The 15,589-nt window shown below is 50.6% G+C and overlaps 1 protein-coding gene across 4 annotated transcripts in view; it reads left to right on the forward strand.

The window, feature by feature from the left end:
- The window catches only part of Kbtbd12 (kelch repeat and BTB (POZ) domain containing 12), a 35,413-nt gene that overhangs the window by 16,861 nt on the left and 2,963 nt on the right, over positions 1–15,589 (forward strand). For all 4 annotated transcript variants that reach the window (XM_013032336.1, XM_013032338.1, XM_013032339.1 and 1 more), the window contains one exon: positions 8,796–8,993. In XM_013032336.1, coding sequence (XP_012887790.1) covers positions 8,796–8,993 — 198 coding nt within the window. The remainder of the gene's footprint in view (positions 1–8,795; positions 8,994–15,589) is intronic.

Genomic DNA, 15,589 nt, shown 5'->3' on the forward strand with positions numbered 1-15,589 from the left:
ATAAAGATAAAGGTATCGTTGGATTCTTGGCTTAAGTGACTGCATTGTTCACATGGTTACATGTGTGTTTTATCAGCTTTACCACACTGTAATTGCCTCTTTTGTTGGATAATTTCCTGGAAAGCTTAAAATGACTTCATCTATATAAGCTATACAAGTAAGTGATACCTTTACGGGGAATGCAGATATTTAGAACTGGCTGACTTTCGTTGTGACATTTTCCGCCCGAAGACTCAGGAAGGTGACGTTTTGTTGGGAAGTGTGACGGTGATGCTGTTTCCAGTGACAAGCTACCAGGATCCTTTAGAAAGAGGCCAACACTGGAGCGCTGCTCCTGCCATGTTTTCTTTTTTTTTTTGGTCTTTTAGTACCAGGCCTAACCTCAGGGCCTTGTACTTTCTGAGCTTGCTTGCTTGGCTGGCACTCTGCCACATAAACCATGCATCTGGCCTGGCTCTTTCTGGTTATTTTGGAGGAGTCTCATGGAGTTTTCTGCCCCAGCTGGCTTCAAACTATAATCCTTCAGATCTCAGCCTCCTGAGCAGCTAGGATCACAGGAGTGAGCCATGCCTTTTAAGATACCTTTGTCATTGGTTGGTGAAAACTGGTTTTAAGAGATAATTAGGCTGCTTTAATCTAAAACATCTTAATCACCTCCCAGAGGCAGTTCAGAAAACTTAATATAGCCTACGCTGTAGAAAATGTATGTCCTATGTTTGTTTGTTTTTTTTTATACATTTATTTATTTATTTTTTTTTGGTCCGGTCGTGGGGCCTGAACTCTGGGCCTGGGCGCTGTCCCTCAGCTCTTCAGCTCAAGGCTAGTGCTCTACCACTTGAGCCACAGAGCCACTTCCGGCTTTTTCTGTTTATGTGGTGCTGAGGAATTGAACCCAGGGCCTCAAGCATGCAAGGCAAGAGCTCTACCACTGAGCCATCTTCCCAGCCCCCTATGTTTGTTTTAAATTTCATTGTCATGCATCAAAAAGTGAATAAAATGCTTGAGTCTTATTAGTAAAGTTTTGAGAAAGACGGGACACTTCTCTTCAGCCTAGTCATGGGTCCTTGTTGAAGTGCTGTGTGACGAAATGCTGGTTAACGATGGCGTAGGGGGTTCTCTCTGGAAAAAAATCATTGTGAGCAAGAGAAACGTCCAAGTATTTTATAACTCATACTGTTAGTTATGTTTCTTGATAAATTATGCTTCTCAAATGTGTGTTCATGAATGTGCTGTGACGTGTTTTTCAAAGTCAGATGTGTTCACAGTGGCTTCAGCTTGATGGGGCAGGCAAAATTAAGGAGGAAAGTGAGCTCAGAGGGCCCTGTGCACAGCGGCCCCCATTGCTTCACAGCCCTGCACCTCCTGCCCCTTCTCTCCAACCCAATGGTGGTGGCAGCCCCTCTGCACACAGCGTCTGCCGCCTCTGCCAGCCACACACGTTCCCCAGTCAGCTCCCTCTCACCTGTCCCTGCCCTTGTGACATTCCCTCAGACTGTCAGGAGGAAGACACCTTGTCTTCTTCATCTCTGGGTCTGTCTGCAGAGCCGGCCTGGGGCCTAGCTTTCTGTAGAAGATGCGTGGTAAATATTCGTTAGCTGAATTGAATGTTCTCACCTGTGTAGCCAGTTCCATCCCACTATCGCATAAAAGACCACCAAAAAGTTAGCCCTACAGGTCTTGTGTTGAGGTTTTATTTGTCTTTTCTTTTTTGGTACTGGGGATCGAACCCAGGGCGTTGCACTTGCTAGGCAAGCGCTTTGCCACTGAGCTACATCCCAGCCCATTGTTTTGAATTCTTTTTAAGAAGGAACTTTACATTTTCCTGTCAAGGGAGACAGCTCATGTCTCAACCTTTAAAGCTGTTCCTCCAGGAACCCATTCTGTGCCTCCTTGCTTTGCTGCAAACATTACAGCCTTGTCTGAGCTGACTCGGCTTGAATGCCATCAAAGAGGAGTGAAGGGAACGTTACATAAAAGGTTATTACAGTAAATGCACTGCAAAGATCACTTTAACAGTGAATTATTTCAGAGGTGAGAGGGCCAGCTTTCACTGTGAAGGGATATTGCCTCTTCCTCCTGAAGCCATTTTTTATAACCTAGATGTCTCTGGAATTGCCTGTGTTGCATATGAAAATGGCACATTCCCAGCCTCACCCTTGGCAACCTGAGTCCGTAGGTCTGAAATGGGGCCTAGAGTGGAAGCTGTAGGGAACACCTAGGTGACTGTGGGATGAATGTTCGCAGGACTGAACTTTGGGACACAGACATTGTGAGGGCATACCAGAGGGAGCTCCTGCTCAAAAGTGGTGTGCCCAGGATTCTAACCAAACCTGTGATACATAAGCAGTTCCCAGGCCAGCATTACCACGGCCATACATCGTTTCTTCTAAACAGCATGCATACCCCAGAATTCCAAGAAGTGGTCAAGGTACCCTGGTATTGACAAGGTTCCAGAGCAAGCTATCTGCCATGTTCTGTCTACTAGAGTTTTCCAGGCTTAGATTCAATAGCTGAAGAGGCTTTGAACCGTGTTTGGCTGTGCAGCTCTACAAGCTACTCGTAGCTAAGATACAAAGTGTGTTAACCCTTCATCTTCTGGAAGTCTCAGTGGACTACCCAGAAATGAATACTCTGAAAGACCGAAGTTACCTCTGGCTCCCAGACTGCAGCCTGGTTGTAGCTGTGCTCCTCACCGACAGAGGGCCCACATTGCATGTCTCGCTGTGTGGTGCGTCAGGATCTTATTCTGCATCTCCAACCTGGGTATAACTCCCGTGCTGTTATCCATGCTGTTGTAGTTGATAGGATTTCCCAGAAGGCTCCAAGTGTCTCAGGGACAAAAACTAAAACTTGAAACTTGTTATTCCATCACACCTGGTACAAACGCGTAGTAGGCATATAAAATTTTAGGTTGCTTAAAACCAACTAACTAGAAGCATCAAATGCTTTTGACTGCAGTCAGCATGCTTGGCAGCTTTCCCAGTGGATGTGCTGGCGGTGGAGCACCACTGGCAGTGCTCTCTGGAGCCCTGCTCAGCCCTGATGCTCTGGGTGTGGGCCTTTCAGTCAGTGCCCGCGCCACCCCCTGACCTGCCACAACAGCTTGACTGAAACAGACAAGGACTTGCTAAAAGCTGTGCCAACAGCAACTCTTCCAAAGAAAGACAATCCTGGGTATGGGTAATACTTCATGTGCATCTGTATGCATTACAGGTACTGTTCATGTTGTCACTCCTCAATCTTTAAGAATATAATCAACTGTAACCTTCAGTTCACTGACAGAATAACATTGTATCTTAGAAGTTGAAACAAAAAAGTCATGCTTTTAACCAGGAAACATTTTCTTATAAAAGGAAAATACTAATCTTGAAGACATGATCAGCAGTAGAGGGCCTAGCAAGTTTGAGGCCCTGAGTTCAAACCCATTCTTCAAAAAAAGAAAAACATCAATCATCCAAAGAAATGTCATTTTAAATAGAACATATAGTCTTCAATTTGTTGATCCTAATTTATACATGAAATCAATTTTTTATCACTCTACATCTATCATTTCTTGGATCAATACAGAAATGAGCACAAATGACACTTTTTTTTTTCTTTTTTTCTTTTTTTTTTTTTTGGTCAGTCGTGAGGCTTGAACTCTGGGTCAAGGCGCTGTCCCTCAGCTCTTCAGCTCAAGGCGAGCACTCTACCGCTTGAGACACAGTGCAACTTCTGGTTTTCTGGTTGTTAATTGGAGATAAGAGTCTCATAGACTTTCCTGCCTGGGCTGGCTTTGAACTGTGATCCTCAGATCTCAGCCTCCTAAGTAGCTAGGATTACAGGTGAGAGCCACCAGCGCCCAGCACAAATGACACTTTCTGTAAATCCTTTTATTTAGACTTACATACTGCCAAGCATTCTATAAGAGTTACTTGGACTCAGGATCTGCCACTTCTGCAAAAGTACTCATTGCTCAGTTTTGACCTAATAGATGTAAGAGAGCCGGAGAGCTGGGATGAGGTCATCTGAGAAGAGCTGGTCCAGCCACACGTTCAGTTGCTCGTGATGTGACTGTGCTGAGCGTAGGGGGTGCGGGGGGCACAGACAGGGGTGAAACGCTACTCTGACTTCACGGGAGAGGCGCACAAACGAGAGGTGGGTATGAATTAAGTAGGCAGGTAGGTGGGTGGATAGCAATATGTATTTATGGAGACATTTGGTTTCTGGTCAGAGGACCATGGAAGCCCAAGGAGAAAATGGCTCATCTTGTGTGGACACAGGAAGGACTTTTTTGAGAGATGTAGCCAGCCGAGCCGTGAAGAAACAGGAGTTTGACAGGAATGCAGCATGGGTCAAGTTAGAGAGAAAGGGAGAGGGAGATTGGCCATGGGGGAACTTGCATTGTGGCGGTCTAAGATGAGACACAGGGCTGTGAAGCAGGGAAGGCGAGGGGCACAGGAGTCAGGCAGGGCTCAGTCTACAGAGTTGAGACATTCACCCAAGGCATTGCCTCCGACCTGTTAGATCAGGGCTCCCAGACTCGCCTTCGTGCAGAGACCTCTGCCGGACAAGCGGGCAACAGCACGGGGGAGACAAGGGAGAGGGGCCTGGTGTGAATGGAAACCGCTGGCCAGTGCCGGGCTGAGGCAGAAAGCCGAGCGTGGGGGCGTCATTGGAGATAGAACAGGACAACACTGCAGCTGTAGCTTACGTGCTTAGTGCCAGAACTTTCTATTAGCTGTCTACATTTCTACTTGAACAGAAAAAAACAATTCAAATACATGTTTTTTTCTTTCCAAATTAAGTGCTGCTCCATGGAGCAAGGTGTTTGCTTTCAGTTATTTTGATTTTCACAGTAGTCTGTGGTAGCAAGCAAATGCAGAATATTTGATATTCTTAGGAAATACAACAAAGGACAGTGAAGTGTTAGCAGGGAAGACAGTGGCCGGTATGTGTAGTGACGGTTGCCCAGTTCTGTGGATCCCAGACGTACGGTTAGTGGCCGGTATGTGTAGTGACGGTTGCCCAGTTCTGTGGATCCCAGACGTACGGTTAGTCGAGGCGCCTGGCGCCACCCACGGTCTGGTAAAAGGCAGGTAACGACTTCTTTCAGCCCCCGCCCTGGCTGTCAGGAGGTGAGGCGCCATGGTTTCTAGGCTATGGCTCCAGAATGGTCATGGGAGAGAACTCACAGAGCTGATAACTAGAGTGATGAGGAGCCTGGTCACCAGGCCCTGTGTCAGCAGAGAACGAGCACGTGGGACGCATGGCTCACGAAGAAGCCTACAGCTCCTGTGTCACGAGACTGCGTGGGCCAGGAAACAGGTTCCTCCGCCTGAGGCTGGCCGAAGGATCCCCTGCCTTCTGCTTCTCTGTCCAACCTCCAGAAAGTCATCTACATGCAGTGTGACCGCAGAATCAGCAACTCTATACACAGCAAATCATTACAGTAACACTCGATTCCAGCAACTTCAGCAAACTCTGCTCTGCTTACTTAGAAACAGAAAACAAGTGTTACCACTTAAATACCAGCTGCATGATGGCCACTCAGTTCATGAGACTATAAAAAAAATAACTCCCACAGCGATACTTCAGATCCCCTCTCCCCTCTCCTGTGCTGATGCTCCAGTCTTTCACCCTGAGACTTTATGAAACAGTTTTTATCCTTGCAGTTGAGACCTTTGGAGGCATAGAAGAATTCGGCTGGCCAGCCTCATGGAGTCAGCAAGTGGTGACACGGGCGCCCGAGCTAGGGTCAGTCTCCAGAAGTCCAGGTGCTTTTTCATGCATCGAGAGCCCCCACAGCTCCACTGCCCAAGGTTGGCTTTGCATCAGAACCATCACAAAAATCTCCCTCCTGTTTGGATCAAGCCCAGAGCAGAGTAGAATAAGCCTGCCACCTGCAGGGCACAGGGGCCAGCATCCCGTTCCCACACTCATTCCGGCAGCCAGCTCCCTGCCCTCTGGGAGCAGAGGCTGAGTCCCACACTCAGAAGGCAAGGATCCATCAGCCAAACACCAGAACAGGAAGTCTTATCAGCGCAGAAATGAACATGAGGAAGGGGACATTGGCCTAGGATTTCCTACCCCCACACAAAAAATACGCAGGTACATATTTTGCATCTGAGGTCCTTTTGGGTGTGACTTATAAAGATAACTTGTACTCATTTGCCTGTTTTTGAATAAAGGAGAGTCGTGCTCTGCTACTCTGCTGGCATATAAATTAAAGATAGGGCGGTATCTCATTGAAATTCTGAAGATGTGCAGATCCTACCCTAGGATTTCTCTCATCAAAAGGTTTTACTTGTGGTGCCAGTACTGACTTATTAATAAAGATCGTGCCTTTGATTATTTGTCTAATCAAGATTCACTGTCAGGTTAAGTTCATTAATTCTGCTGGTAATGGCGTGTACTGGGGGTGGAATTGCTCCTGAGTGAGAGAGAGGCAGGATCGAGGCTCCAACACCAGGACACAGAAGAGCACCAGGAGGCCGAGCTCGTGAACGGTCTGCAGGTCAAGGAGAAAGGGCCCGTGCTCTAGAGGTGGACGCTGTTGAGTAAGTGCTGAACGTTATAATTAAAGACACTTGCTCACAGAGGAATGGAAATGACAAGCATTCTCATTCTTCACAAGACCAGAGCCATTGTTTTCTAGGCACTGTGCCGGGCGGCTCTTCTTCGGTGCTTCTGAAACCTCGGCATCAGATTCAGGGTGCCGATGCTGAACGTGCCTGGGCCTGACTCTCAGGGACTGCATTTTAACTTTTTGTTGCTCCACTCACTGGTTCTGAAGTAACTATGATACAAACTAGTCCTGTAGAATCTCTCCTGGAGTGTCCAGAAAGAGACAGCTAAGTTCATCCTACCTTGTGGGTGTTCAGCACTGCATCACGGACAAACCCTCCTCTTCGCAGCCTCTTGCCCCTAAGTAGGAGATTCCAGAGCCTGTCATGACCACCGTGCCGTGTTGAAAGTAGACATGACAGCAGGCTGTGCCAGTGGCTGAGGCCAGGGCGTCACCTTGAGACCCTGCAACGCAGATCTGGCATTGCAGTGGATTATTTATCCAGGCGGATAAGAGATAAGAGAAATGGCAGCTATGAGCACCCAAGTTTGGAGCCTCAGTCCCTGGATTCTCACTTAGAAAACAGGCCAGACTCCATCAGCAGCAAGGAAAAATTACTTTCCTCCAAGGTCCTCTTTGATTCCTGGTGTAAGCCTCAGCCTTGTTAAGAACAAGCTGTCAGGGCAGCCTCCCCTCTCCCTGGGCTCACTGGGTGCTGTGTGCAGGCCCTGTGATCTGCGGGGCCGTAAAAAGTGGCCTTGGTGCTTGACGAGCTTACGGTGTGCACACTTAGGTGGGCGGGAAAAGCAGACGAAGTTGAATGCCTCATTCATTCATGCCATGCGCACTGTGTGCCAGGCACTGGGCTGCTGCTGGAGTTGAACGCATGAGCGGAAGGGAAGGAGACAATGGGAACACAGCAGGGAGGGGAGAAGCAGCGGGGAGGGGAGAGGTAGGAGGGAGAGGAGAGGAGGAGTGGAGCTGCAGGTGGGAGGGGAGGAGTGGCAGGAGCGCTGCACGGTTGAGTCCCAGCGAGTGGTACGTGGCGAATGCTTGGCATCCAAGTATGGCCTAGCTCTGAACACACCGCCAGTGCAGGCCCTGAGCCTCCCCTGTGCCACGCTTTCCAGGGCCTTCTACGTGGGAGAGCTGGGCGCGCCACGCAGGTGCTGTACGGACCAGGCAGTGGCGTGGGGTCATGGGTGAGGGGAGCGTCAGCCGCAGCCCCGCAGCCACCCCTGCAGGTGGGCAGGCATGAAGGCCTGCTACACAAAGCCGGATGCAGTGACTCAGGAGAGCCTGAAGTTGTAAATCTGTGAGGGCTATTTCTGTTGTTACCATTGCTAGAATTATAGAATCATTCTGGATCATAGTTGCATTTCTTACGATGCTGTTTATTCTGCTTATTTGAATACATGGCCTTTGCCTCATTCACTTTTGGAGCACAGGATAAAGGCCTGGAAGATATTTTCAAACTCAGTCTCCCTTGGCACATTACCTTGCCTACAGAGGCCATTAATGACTGTGGGTTGAATGAGCTGCATCATCCAACATGAAGAATGTACTAGGCAGTTGAGTTTAGGGCCCCCCTGGGCCTACAAACCTGAGATGTACCAAAAAAACACCCTTTCCTAACTGGGAAATGTTCACACAACTAAAGAAGAAAGGCGAGACTGGCCTGCACTGAATCAGGATGGGAAAGATCAGCCCCATAGACCAGGTGAGGCAGATGCCCCAGACAGATAACCCTCACATCCAAACCTGATGTTGTTCTTGTGAAAAGGACACTCATAGCCAGGCACCAGTGGCTCATGCCTGTCATCCTAGCTCTTTAGGAGGCTGAGATCTGAGGATCATGGTTCAAAGCTAACCCGGGCAGGAAAAGTCTGTGAGACTTGTCTCCATTAAACCACTCAAAACAGGAAGTGGTGCTGTAGCTCAAGTGGTGGAGCACTAACTTTGAGCTCAAAGAAGCTCAGGGACAGTGCCCAAGCCCTGAGTTCAAGCCCCACAGCCAACATTGGATATTGTAGAATCTACGTAGAATCAGTCTCATGCATAAACACAGAAAGCATTGTGAGCAATGGCACTGAACTTGGCTGTGGACCACATAGAAGGCATGACATTATCTTATAAGTAGATGAGAAAGAGCAAAGTCAAGGCCCACAAAACTACGGTCACAGCTAGGCCACAAGGAGTGGTGTCGGTACCTCCTAATCACCTCCCTTCCTTGCTTGCTTCTCCCTAGGTGGAATCGGCTGCCTGGGCCCTGACCGGGGCCAGGTTCGAAAGTGCCTTGAGGTGGTGGAGATCTACAACCCCGACGGGGACTTCTGGCGAGAGGGCCCCTCCATGCCAACGCCCCTCCTCTCCCTCCGAACCAACTCCACCAATGCGGGAGCAGTAGACGGCAAGCTCTATGTCTGTGGGGGCTTCCATGGAGCAGGTACTGCACCAGTCTTAAATGGTTTGTGACCTCTTTGGCATTGATCTTGACTTCCCTTAGCCAATTTAGCCAGCCTGGTTAGTAGGGCATCACTTTTAGAGCCCAGTGACCTTGGGCAACTGAACCACGTATAGCAAACACATCCCCAGCTATCCTACGCACTCAGTGGGTTTGAGTTTATGATGCTTCTGGCCCACAGACCCATAGCAATTAAATATGGAGAAGAGAAACTAGGGAAGTAGCAGGAGTAAGGAGAGACTTTAAAGTGACAAGCACAGGCACCTGTGGCAGAACAACCAGAAGCACTGAGGCCTGGTTCTCTTTATCAATCCATTCCACACTCTTTCTTTTTTCTTTTTCTTTTCTTTCATTATTTTGCCAGATCTGGGGCTTGAGCTCATGGCCTGGACGCTGTCCCTGAGCTGCCTTTCTCAAGGCTAGCGCTCTACCACTTGAGCCTCAGCGCCACTTCTGGCTTTTTCCGTATATGTGGTATTGAGGAATCAAACCCGGGGCTTTATGCATGCTAGGCAAGCACTCTATCACTAAACCACATTCCCAGCCCTTATTAAGACAGTTTTAAAAAATCCTTTTGGGAAAGCTCTCTAAGAACAGACAGAATGAAAAAGCAAAGCTTTTTTTTTTTATTATTACAGGAACTTTTCAAGCACATAGTAGTAAAATAGTAAAAGTGTTAACTACCCATCATCCAGCCTCAGCAATTATGAATATTTACCAATCTTAAAAATCTATTCTTAGCCAGGCACCAGTAGATCACACCTGTAATCCTAGCTACTCAGGAAACTGAGGTCTGAGGATATGGTTCAAAGCCAGTCCAGGTAGGAAAGTCCATGAGACTCTTATCTCCAATTAACCACCAGAACACTGGAAGTGGCGCTGTGGCTCAAGTGGTAGAACGCTTGCCTTGAGCTGAAGAGCTGAAGGACAGCGTCCAGGCCCAGAGTTCAAGCCTCATGACTGACCAAAAAGAAAAAAGATTAAAAGTGAAAGAAAAATCAAGTCCAGGAGGTCCAACATTTGAATAAGAGGAGGCCTTTGAAAAAAGAACATTGATATACAAATCAGTGCCAGGAGAGTCAGCCAGAGTGGAGAGAAAATGCACAAATAAGGGATAATTCTCTTTAAAAGAAAACTTGTAAACTTATTCGTCCTTAAATTGTGTAGGTGTGTAACCAGTAAATACAAACTAATTTTAAATGTAAAGGTATAATACATTAATAGAGGAATTACAGGGGAGTAATAAGGATATTAGCAGGTCTGTCTGTCTGGTGGAGACAGCCGTCGGTGCTGTCGGTGGATCTCGTGTGTCTTGTGAGCTGGGACACTGGCTGCCTCTGGTGTGGACCATCTTCTAAAGCACCTTTATAAAGCAGACACCCTAGAAGATATAGAACTTCCCTCTAAAGCAAAGGGCCTGTCTGGAAAGACTCGGGTCTCCTGGCTCAGAGCACCTTTCCAGTCCTACAACCCTGGCCGCACCGTACAGTCGGCACTCCTCGGGTCTCCCCGTGAGAGCAGGGATGGAGATCCGGGGCGCCACTGCCGCCAGCTAGGCACGTCTTCAGCCTCACCTATGACACGGAGCCTCCATCTTTCCTCAGCACCCACGAGACTGTGGCTCAGTTCTCAACCCTTCACAGTTCTGGAGGGAGCCTAGGACTTGGCCTCAGTCTTTGCTCTCCAGCAGGCTGAGGAACCCAGTGTTGTATTCCAAAATGGTTGGAGCTCATGGCATCAAGCTTTGACAGATTCATATGAAATACAGACGAGGGGTCACTTCTCAACTTCCTCTATGAGGCCACGGTTAGCCTGATACTAAAACTAGACTGAGATATTGAAGAAAAGAAAGATAAATACCTTTGAGAATATAAATGCAAAGTCTTCCCTCAAATACCAGCAAACAATCCAACAGCACTCAAGAAATTCATACATCAAGACAAATCAGGATTTATCCCAAAAATTCAAGGTCGACTTGTCCACTGAAAATTAAATCAATGCCACACATTATATTAACAAAGAAAAGGACAAAATCCAACAGTCATATTAATAGATGCAAAGAAAGGACTTGACACAATCCATCACCTCCTCATAATATACTCAGCATAAAAGAAATAGGGGATGGCTTTCTGAACCTGACAGAGGGTATCTGTGAGAAATCTACAGCTAACATCAGGTTTAGTGACAAAAGACCAAAAGATTCACCCTGAAGGCTTAGGAACAAGACAAATTATATACTTTTGTCACTTCAGCATTGTTCTCAAGTTCTACTCATGGCAATTAAAAAATAAAAAGAAATTACAAGGTATTCAGGTTCGATTCCTCAGCACCACATAAGAAAAAAGCCCGAAGTGGCGCTGTGGCTCAAGTGGTAGAGCGCTAGTCTTGAGCTGAAGAGCTGAGGAACAGTGCCCAGGCCCAGAGTTCAGGCCCCATGACCAGACCCAAAAACAAAAAAGAAATGGCCAAGTGCTCAACATAGTCAGCTGTTCAGGAAACAGCCAAAACCACTGTGAGAGAGTTCTTCCTACCCTGGGGGGAGCCACACGAAGCTGGAGAGCAGGAAGTGTCAACCAAGTGGAGAACCCGCCCCTTCCTGTGCTGGTGGCCACTGCAGATATGCAGCTGCTGAGAAAAGCAGTCTGGCGCTTCCTCAGAAGGCGGACCTGGCCTGCGCACCGGAGCTGGCCTGCGCACCGGAGCTGGCCTGCGCACTGGCGCACGTGCGTTCTGTCTCATGCACATGTTCTCACCTCAGCCATGTGCACATGGTGGGAGGTTCTTGGGTGAGAAAAAGGAAGGACTTGCCGCCGTGTGAACAAGCCGTGGGGAGACGATCTGAGGGTGACAGTTCCTCTTCCTGCTGGCATGAAGTGTCCACACACGGCCAACGCAGGCACACGCGGTGGACCAGGGACAGCGGGAGCAGGAAACGTGAGAAAGTGTCACGTGTTCTTGCTGCAGTATTTATTGAGGGGTGATGATAATATTTGGAAATTAGGTGGACACAGGGGCCGTGATCACATCTTTGTGACTCTTTGCTGAAAGCTGCTGGATTATATAGGCTTTAAAAGGTAACGTGATGTATACATTATACATCAATAATGCTGTTTTTCAAAGAGAGGGCCGTGCCCCTCCCTCTGCTCCCTGGCTGTGGGCTGCCACGGTGAGAATTCAGCAGAGCTGTCCGAGCTGTCTGCAGGAGGCCAGTATTTGCCTGGAAGAGGCAGAAACAGCTCAGGCCAAGTCATGGGCCTCTCAAGAGAGAAGAGCAGGGGCTGAGGACGCCTAGCGGCAGGAGCTTGTTACTCCCGCTCTGAGAACCCAGCAAGAGTTCTGTGACCAGGGCAAGCCAGGCCGTGGCCATGGGCATCCTGGCCATCCCGCAGTGGACTGAGCACAGAGCTTCCCGCCAGGTCCCCCCAGCATCGCCACAAACTCAGGAAGAGCATCAGCCCCCACCTGCTCCATCCGCTGCATCTTCCCCCGGGCTTCAGGTTTTGTTCTGTCCCCTAGCTCTCTCCCACAGCACCACAGCCTGGCAGTACACTGGCCTGTGTGCCCTACACGGGCCAGTCGGAGGCGCAGGCCTGCTGGACACCCAGCCCCACACTGGCGGGCCAGCTGGCCTTGGCTGCAGACACGAGGCTCCCCCGGAGTCTGCACATAGACCTCTCTGTGTTCAAGCCCCCGCCATTTTCATCGGCTGCCCATGGCCGCCATTCAGCAGCACTTCCGCCAGCCCAGCCCACATCCACTCTTTGTGGCTAAAGGGGCCATCGCCAGCCAAGTTCAGAAGAATTGAATATGAGAAATCCTAACAGCAAAGAGCGGCGGTGTGATCCTAGCCACATGGGGGCGCCCCAGGAGGGTTGAGGTTCTAGGCCAGCCTGGGCAAGAAGTTCACAGGATTCCACCGCAGCCAGTAGAAATCTGGGGGCCCCTGGCACCCCAGATACGAGGGAAGCATTCACATGAGGATCGTTACTCTGGGCCAAAGCAAAATCTTACTCTGAAAATGTTTTCCACCATCAAAAGAGCAGCCCAGACCAGAGCACGAAGAAGAACTTCACAGCAAAAGGAACAGGCCCAGCAGACTCGGCACCCAGTCCCTGCGGCCGGGCCTCCTGTGTGTCCTGTGCCGCTGAGTCAGGACTGCGCTCCAGAGCCCCGCCCAGTGCCCTTGGGAGGCGGTGGGCCGTTAGAGGCCGGGCCTTGTGGGGAGGGGGAAGTGAGGTCCCTGGGATGTCTTCCAAGGGAACCCAGCCTCTCCCGCAGCCAGGTGGTGAGCAGCTCTGCCCTGCTGCCGCCCCGCGGGCTGGCAGTCAAAGGGCCAGCCTGAGATGGAGCCCCCAAAGCGAAGGAACCAACCAACGGGGGCTGGAACCGCAGATCCACCGCAAGCTCCAAGAAGCTTTGTCTCCAGGCGCTCTGTCACGGTGACACAGAGCAAGTCCCCGTGGCCACCATGCCCTGCCCTCCCGCACTGGAAGTGAGGAGCTGAGGCGGAGCTGGGTGGACTGCAGCAGAGGGGGCCCTGCGGGCCAGGAGGGGAGAGGCAGGCCCGTGTGGGCCGGGCCCCTCTTGCCTCAAGGACTGAGGAGGTCAGAGCGCAGCGTGAGGTGGCTGCCGAAGGACCCGAGACCAGCGCCTCCCGCAGAGGCCCGTCCCGCAGAGGCCCCGTCCCGCAGAGGCCCGTCCCGCAGAGGAGCCTGCGCCTGGCAGAAGCTACGCGGTCCCTGCGGCGGGCAGAGGGGGCTAGGAAGGGACGGCGGGACCTCCACCGCGAGTGGGCAGAGTGCGCGGAGGCCAGTGAAGCTGGGGGCTCAGACTCCCTTCTGCCACAGACAGGCATCGAGGGGCGCTGGTTCCGGGACCCCTGAGGAAAAACCCCTGTGCCCAGTCCCCTGTGTAACATAACAGCACTGCCACCAAACCTGCGCTGAGACACTGCTCGGGAAACATCGGTGCAGACGGCCTTCTCCACCCAGGCCGGCATCGCGCCCAGACGCAGGGAAAAGACGCAGAGGCGCACCGTCCCCCCTGACATCCCTGCTTCCACCACAGAGCCAGGCTGCCACTGCGCAGAGAAGCCTTTGCCTCCTTCAGTTGAGCGCTCCGCTGCAGGCCACACGTGTCCTCCGGGGTGGGGTAATTAATTGGAAACAGCTTGGAGATGGGGATGGAGGGTGAAAAACAGACTTGAAAGGAGCCTGGGTCCCTGGAGACTCCAGACCTGGCGCCCAGGCTGCCTCTCCAGCCAGCCCCCCTCACCCCCCACCGCCCGCCCCGTGCGATCAGGTGGGCACAGGCACGCGGCACTGGCTGGCTCTCCGTGAGTGTGGACACACTGGAAGCTTGGAAGGGAAATGAGTGGAAAGGAAGCTGGGGCGGGGGCAAAGCCCTACTTCAGAGACCCTATTGCAAATGATCACATTGTGAACTGAAGTCTCTACGTACAAATTTTGGTTTAAATAACTCTTGTACTGCTGCCACCTGCTGGCCACAAAATGCAGTAGGCTAGAGTTTCAGGTCCTCCATGTTTTAAATCTGTACTTCCTTTTCATTCTCTTTGAACCAGTCCTAGGACTTGAATCGGGGCCTGGGCATGGCCCTGAGCCTTTTTGCTCAAGGATAGTATCTACCACTTAAACTACAACTCTACTTCTGGCTTCTTACTGGTTCATTGGAAATGAAAGTCTCACGGAGTTTCCTGCCCTGGCTGGCTTTGAACCAGGGTCTCAGATCCCAGCCTCCTCAGTAGCTAGGATGACAGGCGTGAGCCACCTGAGCCACAGGAAGGCCTCCTCACTAGTAGTCATTTAATATGCTCAACTAATTGTCAACCATTATCACGCTATTGTGCAAAAGGGTCTCATTTTGTGGAGGCCAAGTTTCTGAGCTATAGAAGGGATCTTTGCTGAGAAAATTCTTATTGTTACTAAAAAATGTTTTAGTCTAAAATTAACATTGTTATAAAAAATCATTGCATAGGAGTTTAGGGTTATGTTTCAGTTTTCTAACATGAAAATATTTTGGAAAAATCACAATTTTGTTATCTTACAAAGATGAAGCGCGCAGTATCTTACATTTTAAAGACCTCTATAGGCAGAAACCTGATTTTGGAGAAAGCGCCTGCTTCTCCTCCCTGCCCCTGGTTTGTCCATGGTCCCCCATGGCGTGCCACCCCTGCTCCCCCGGGACCTGCCCCATTACTCTGTGGAAGCCGTGTGACCAGCACAGAAATACAGAGTGTGTGGATGTGCCCACCCTGCCGGGCACTGCCCACCCCAAGCACTGCCCACCCGCCAGGTGCTGCACCCCGCCAGGCGCTGCCCACCCCAAGCACTGCCCACCCGCCAGGCACTGCACTCCGCCGGGAACTGCCCACCCGCCAGGCGCTGCCCACCCCAAGCACTGCCCACCCACCAGGCGCTGCACCCCGCCGGACACTGCCCACCCGCTGGGCGCTGCCCACCCGCTGGGCGCTGCCCACCCCAAGCACTGCCCACCCGCCAGGCACTGCACCCCGCCAGACGCTGCCCACCCCGCCAGATGCTGCACCCCGCTAGACGCTG

The sequence above is a fragment of the Dipodomys ordii genome, unplaced genomic scaffold, assembly GCF_000151885.1.
Source record: "Dipodomys ordii isolate 6190 unplaced genomic scaffold, Dord_2.0 Scaffold153, whole genome shotgun sequence".
Lineage (NCBI taxonomy): Eukaryota > Metazoa > Chordata > Mammalia > Rodentia > Heteromyidae > Dipodomys > Dipodomys ordii.